The 7520-nt window shown below is 35.9% G+C and overlaps 1 protein-coding gene across 1 annotated transcript in view; it reads left to right on the top strand.

The window, feature by feature from the left end:
• Positions 1–7520, top strand: part of USH2A (Usher syndrome 2A (autosomal recessive, mild)) — a 1454174-nt gene that overhangs the window by 320405 nt on the left and 1126249 nt on the right. The window contains exon 13 of the mRNA XM_006890571.1: positions 561–744. Coding sequence (XP_006890633.1) covers positions 561–744 — 184 coding nt within the window. The remainder of the gene's footprint in view (positions 1–560; positions 745–7520) is intronic.

Genomic DNA, 7520 nt, shown 5'->3' with positions numbered 1-7520 from the left:
CACTGTTATAAAACAAGACTGACCTGGGGGTTGGGGGGGAAACTAATAAAAGGGGATAAATAATGTACATGGTATCGAAACAGATGAGGGAGAGAACTACATAAAAGGAATATATGATTAGGTATTATTGATATGATAAGAGTTCAGAATAACAGTTGCATAGTAAAGTGGTCTGAGGGGAAGGGGCTGAATAACAATTAAAGAGCTTTTTTCCCAAAGAAAAAACCAAACTGGGGCGAGGGGGCGGGGAGGGGGACAGGGAGGAAAATGTGCAACAATGAATGAATGGAAATCCAAGTTCTTTATAAACTTACAATAAAATCTCCAAAAAAGAGAAAAAAAACCAACAAAAACCTCAAGCAAGACCCACACTTCACACCATGCCAAATACAATTCTAAAAGCATTCACACTTTCTTTAATCACTACTGATAATATTATTCAAGAACGTCTTTGACCACATTTGTATAAAAATGTTGTTTGGTTTTCATAAGTATAATACTATCTGTTAAAATATTGGGTAAAAAGAAATATATAAAATCTGAAATGTCTTTATTTTCAGGTTATTTTCTTCCACTAGGCAATGCCACTGGTTGCCTACCTTGCTCATGTCATGAAACTGGTGCAGTTGATCCAATCTGTAATAACCTAACTGGTCAGTGTGTTTGCCAAGATGATTCAGTCTCCGGGCAAAATTGTGACCATTGCAAGGACCATTACTTTGGATTTGACCCTCAGACTGGAAGGTAAAGATTTATAAGAATTAGAACTTAAATATTATTTCTATAATCCAGTTAACTTTTCTTTGATGGTGATGTTTTGTCAGCCTTGAAACAGTCTCTTCTACTAAAGTGTTCTCTTAGTTTGCTGATGTTTTAAAAAATCTTTAATGTATGCATCTATAAAACATGATGTTAATATTTTAAAATTTTTCTTTGGACTTTGTAAAGCAAGCTGACACAAAAAGGGATAGAGGACATTTCTTGTTGTTATTACGTGCCATTAAGCCTCTTACAACTCATAATGACGCTATGTGCAATAGCTCTGAAGCCAGCCCTGTTCTGAGCCAGTGTCACTGACTCAGACACACCTACCTCCTTATCCCCAGTTACTGTATCAGGATATCTCATCTTGGGTCTTCCTCTTCAGTGTTGTCCCTCCACCCTTCCAACCATGATGTCCTTTTCCAAGGAATGCTCCCTCCAGGCCACATGCCCAAAGTATGTGAAATGGATCTTAAAAATCCTTGCCTCCAGTGAGAAACTTGGTTTCACTCTCTCTAAGAGAGATCTCTTTGTTCTCTTGGAAATCCATGGTATGCTCAATACTCTAGTAATCAACAGAGAATTTCTTTAAACCATTTTAAAAAGGAATGTTATACACAGAAAAGAGAGAATTTGCTTTTTTTTCTTTTATCAATGATGAACAGAAATAAAAATTCAAGATAAAATTATTTTCTGTCCAGCCATTTATAACCTAAATGTAGAGGACACGCTAGAAGGTATCTGTAGCAATGTGCATTATACAAGGGATAGGACAACTAACATACGTATATATACATTTGATTCTATATGATCTTGAAGTTTATTACTGTTTGTATCATTCATTTATATTCCTGGACTTTTTATTTCAATTTAAATAATGGCAGATAAAAAAAAAAGACACCAAAAACACCCATATCTTCATACTCAGTGATAAGAATCGTTTTCAGTGTTTAAGGTACATTTTGAAAGTAAATTTAATGCTTTTCAAAATAGGACTTTTCTATTTTTTTTCATGCAATCATTCACATACATTGTGTTTCATATATGTGTTTTGTGTTTTATACAATGATGCATATGTGTTGTGCTTCGTTTATGTACATTGTGTTGATATAATCATGAATATACATTATATTTTATATAATTGCCATTGATCTATGTCCATTATCATTTCATCTTTTCAAGTCCCTATAGAACCATTCCCATTCCTTCACTACCCTTCAACTCACCACCTTCCCCTGTTCCTGCCCTCCCTTCTTTCCTACCCCTTTCCCTTTTAAACATTTATACAAATCTTGCTCAGTTATTCTCATATTTTCACAATAGTGGTCTCATGCAGCATTCATCCTTACGTGACTGAGTTATTATACTCTGCATAATGCTCTCTAGCATCTCCTATATTATATACTACTTTACAAAAAGTGGTATAGCACCAGTCTGTCCATTGCTGTACAGAGGTAACTCATGGTTGCTGTGACGCTAAACACTGTGATGCAGATTTGCCAAATGTGATAATGGTTACCCATGGTGGACAGTATTTGGTGAAGCTTCCTGATCAAAACAAGCTTGGAAGCAGGAGTGGCATCTATTTCCGAATGGCTTGCCTCTGGAAACTCTGTGAACAGCGCTCAGGTCTTTCCTTCATAGGGTTGCTATGAGACATATATGACTTGATGGCACTTAACAACAACAGTTGTTCCCTAATACTGCAAAGTATTTAATTGTGTATATATACTATAACTTCTCAATCCACTTGTTTATTGATGGGCATTTGATCTGTTTTCATTTTCTTGTTATTGTAAATGACACTGTTATGAACAAAGTTGTACATATTGCCACTCTTGTCTCTGTTCTGATTTTCTTGGGATACCAATGGAATAACTAGGTCATATGAGATTTCTGTGTTCAGGTTTTTGAGGAAATTCCCAATTGTTTTCCATACTGATTGCAATATTTTGCAGTCCTATCAGCAGGGTATGAGAGTTCTAATCTCTCTGCAACCTCTCCAGGATTTATCATTTGCTGTGTTGTTGAACTTTGCTTGTGCAGCTGGGGTAAGATGGTGTATCATTATTGTTTTGATATTTATCTTTCTGACTGCTTGAGATTTCAAACATTTCCTCATGTGTTTCTTGGTCATTCAAGTACCCTCCTTTGTGACTAGTGTTTTCATGTCTTTTGGCAATTTTGTGATTGAGTTTTTATCTTTTCTTATGGAGGCCCAGTAGTAGTTTGTAAATATTAGTTATAATATCCTTGTCTGAAATGTCATTGTCAAATGTTTTCTCTCCAATATGTGAACTTTCTATTCACCCTTTTGGAGAACTTTTGGATGTAAACAGGAATTTGATTTTAAGAATGTTCCATTAAGTGTGCAATTTTGGCTATGTCTGCACACCTATTTATGCCACATGCAAGGGATTCCAAATTTGTTACCATTTTCATCTTTTATGATCTTTGATCTTGTATGATCTTTGGTCTCTTGTGATCTTTAAAGTTTTGAGTTTTACATCTAGGTCTCTGATCTATGTTGAGTTGTGGGTTTTTGTGTCTCTTATGATCTTTATGGTTTGGGAGTTTCCCCCAAATACCTTGGATTATAGTTTTTGGGATTTTTCTCAGGGTTTTTATTTGTGTGTGTGTTTTGTTGTGTTCTTTTGTTGTGTTTTTTTTTATTTTGGTTGTTGTTGTTTTGTATTATGTGAGATGTGGATTCTGTTTATGTTTTCTGCACGTAGATGCTAAATTTTGCCAGCACCATTTGTTAAAAAGACTGCCATTTCCTCAATTAATGGGGTTTGTTACATGTCAAATAGCAGTTGTCCATAGGTTGATGAGTTGATTTTTGGATTCTCAATTCTATTCCATTGATCGATATTATCTGCCGTTGTGTCAAAACTATGCTGTTTGAATTACTACAGTCATGTAGCAGGTTTTGATATCAGGTAGTGAGGTGACTCCTACTTCATTTTTCTTTTTCAGAAGAGTTTTATAGATGCAAAAATCCTTAAAAACATCCTGACCAATAGAATCCAACAGTATGTAAAAAAATAATTTATCATGACCAAAGAGGATTCATAAAAGGAATGCAATGATGGTTTAATCTAAGAAAAACAAGCGATGTAATATATCATGTTAATAAAGAAAGTAATAGACACCACATAATCCTATCAATTGATGCAGGGAGGAAAAAACACCCTGACAAAAATCCAACACCTCTTCCTGAATAAAACAATCAGCAATATAGGAATCAAGGTGAATCTCTTCAGCATAGTGAAAAGTATACACAGAAACACAAGAGTAAACATAATTCTCAATGGAGAGAGACTGAAGGCATTTCACTTGTGAAATCAAGCATGGCTTTCCACTATCACCACCCCCATTCAATATTGTATTGGACATTCTACCCAGGTCAATAAGAAAAGAGAAGGAAATAAGAGGCATCCAAATTGACAAAGAAGTGCTAAAAACCATACACAGATGACAAGATAGTGTACACAGAAAACCCCGAATACTAAAACGAAACAAAAATGCCAAAAAACATCCCTTGTTGAATTAGTAGACTAGTTTAGTAGAGTGGTAAAATATAAGATCAACATACATAAATCAATTGGTTTTCTCTACAGCAACAAAGAAAACATGGAAAAGGAAACATGAAAGCAATACCATTTATACTAGCCAACCACAACATGAAATATTTATGAATAAATTTAACTAGATTCACAAAATACTTTTATTAGGAAAATTACAAAATGCTACATAAGAAACAATCTGTGTTCCAACTGTATGGAGAAAACATGTCTGTTCATGGATAGGAAGACAGAACATTGTGAAAAATGACACTCCTACCAAAAGCAACCTACAAGTTCGAGGCAACTGCAATACATATACCAAATTCATTCTTCAAGGAGATAGAAAAAGCAGTTTCCACTTTCATTTGAAAAGTAAAGAGACTCAGAATTAACACTCTTAATTTATTTTCTACTTCTCACTTAATTTTGGTGGATATTCACCTTCATGAATATTTGCTTAATGCTAAATGTGTAAAGATGTGCTAGTAGGACAATGTCAGGTGATTTTTGTGTTTCCCCTTAAATCTGATACAAATTTGTCTAATGTTGAAACAATGATGTCAATTGGAAGACTAAGGTACACTTGATTCAGACCATGGTCTGAAAGCTATGCTATGAATAATGATTATAGAAGAAGAGTTGTCGTCTTTGAGCTGGGCTTCCAAAAGAACAAACAATATATCTTGGAGGGGTACAGCCAGTATGCACGTTGGAGGCAAGGATGACAAAGCTTCATCTCTCATACTTTGGACACGTTGCTAAAAGAGGCTGTTCTTTGGAGCCATCATGCTTGGAAAGGTGAAGGGTCAGCAAAAGAGAGGAAGACTCTTGGTAAGATGAACTGACGTAGTGACTTCAGCAATGGGCTCAAGTATGTCAGAGGGCATAGTGCTGGACAAGTTCACAGGATCACAATTAGTCATTCTACACTTGATGGCACAATACAACGAAAACAGCAGAGTTGAGACTATATCTTTGAAGTTATGCTATTCTAATTCTCAATCTATACCTGGACCAGCTGTGGTGTGAACAGAGCAGGGGAACACTGTATGGTTTAAAAATGAGAAAGGTGTGTGTCAGGGTTGTATTATCACTCTATACTTATTCGATCTGTAATTACCTTAATCTGGATTCTATGAAGAGGAGTGTGGCATCAGGATTGGAGGGGGACTCATCAACAACCTGCGTTATGCAGATGACACTATTTTGCTTGTTGAAAGTGAAGAGGACCTCAAGCACTTGCTGCTTTCAGTGTAGATTGCATCTCAATGTCAAGAAGACAAAGATTCTTACAACGAGACCTATAATGATGAATGGAGAGGACATTGAAACTGTCAACAGCTTCATCTTGCTTGAATTCACAATTAACACCCTTAGTCCTAGCAGTCAGAAAATAAGGAGACACATCACACTGGGAAAATCTGCAGTTAGAGACCTCTCCAAATTATTGAGGGGTAAAGGTGTCAGTTTTAGGACTAAAGTGCATCTGATACAGGCCATGGTCTTTTCAATTACTTGCTGTGCATCTGAGAGCCGGACAATGAATAAAGATTACTTGAAAAGAATTGACATAATACCTTTGAGCTGTGGTATTAGAGAAGAGCACGAAACATTCCATCGATGACCAAGAGAATAAACATGTGTCTTGGAGAGAATGCAGCCAGAGTGCTCTTTGGAGGCAAGAATGATGAGGCTTCATCTCACATACTTTGGGCATGTTCATAGGAGGGACTATTCCTTGGAGAAGGACATGATGTTAGAAAGGGTGGAGGGTCAACGAAGGAGAGAAAGATCCTCAACTAGGGGAACTGACATAGTGACTGGGTTCTTGTGTATCTGGAAGTGTGTGAATCATACAGGATAAAACAGAGTTCAGGCCTTTTGTTCATAGGGTCACTATGAGTCATACTCAACTCACTGGCACCTGACAACAGCAACAATCCTTAATTAATATGTGAAAAGCTCAGAAGAAATAATGAAACAATCAGATCACTCATGAAAATAATATATGTATGTGCTTATAAATATAATTGATAATTATCCAAAGGTTTGATACTATCTGGAATCTTTTAAACTAATTTTTTGTCTGTTGCTTGGCTACTTTTTTGGCTGTTACAATTTTATTAACACTTCTTAGTAGTGAATGGACAGGATGATAGGAAAAATTATTGAAAAATATTCAAGCTAGATCATTTGGTTTTATTTAAAAATTCAATTTTAGAAAACATTCTCTAGAATAATTATTTTAAAATATATTTATTAAAATTATGCATAATTTTATTATTTTTAAATATAATTTTATTGGTTATTTTACATATATAATTTTTCCACTTCTGACTTACCAATTTGATTTAGTATTGGCTTGGCAATCTGATAATATTGATACTCTTTCCACAAAATGTGTAAATGACTCACTGAATGATTGCACAAAGAAATATGATTCAATAAATATTGTTGTTTTTGTTGTCATGTGCCATTGAGTCACCTCCAACTCATAGTGACTCTATGTATGATAGCTCTGAACCCTGCCCTATCCTGAGCCAGTCTCACTGAGTTTGATACATTTACCCCTACAATTCCCGTTACTGTGTCAAACCATCTCATCTAAGGTCTTCTTCTCGGCCTTGTCCCTCTATCCTTACATTAGTAGTTATACATATTTTCTTTTGTTATACTTTTTATTGAAAGAATTGTCTAAAAACAAAAGATGATCAATGAAAAATTGAGGTTTTGTTTGTTCCATTCCTGGTCAACTCTTTCTATCAACAAAAAAACCCCGAATAGACTCATGAATTAATAAAAATACAGCAGCAACAACAACAAAAATAAAAACAACCACAAACCCCAGATCAAGCCAGAATAAAAATCCTCTCAAACTGCTTTCTTCTTTGTAATGTCTTTGGCCATCTCTGGCATTTTGTGCCAGTTTCTTACTCATTTGCCCTTAATGCATGTTGTTGTTGTTATGTGCCGTCAAGTCGCTTGCGACTCATAGCGACCCTATGTACAACAGCCCTAAGCCCTGCTCTATCCTGTGCCAATCGCTCTGCCTCTGACATACTCATCCCGATTACCCCAGTCACTGAATCAATCCATCTCATAGAGTTGTCTTCCCCTCTTGCGCCGTCCCTCCACCCTCCCAAGCATGATGTCCCTCTCCAAGGACCTGTCCCTCCTTGCAACATGCCC

This window comes from Elephantulus edwardii, unplaced genomic scaffold (assembly GCF_000299155.1).
Source record: "Elephantulus edwardii isolate Elephantulus edwardi_28Jun2011 unplaced genomic scaffold, EleEdw1.0 scaffold00090, whole genome shotgun sequence".
Lineage (NCBI taxonomy): Eukaryota > Metazoa > Chordata > Mammalia > Macroscelidea > Macroscelididae > Elephantulus > Elephantulus edwardii.
The sequence above is the reverse complement of the archived record's forward strand: the minus strand, read 5'-3'. Positions and strand labels throughout refer to the sequence as shown.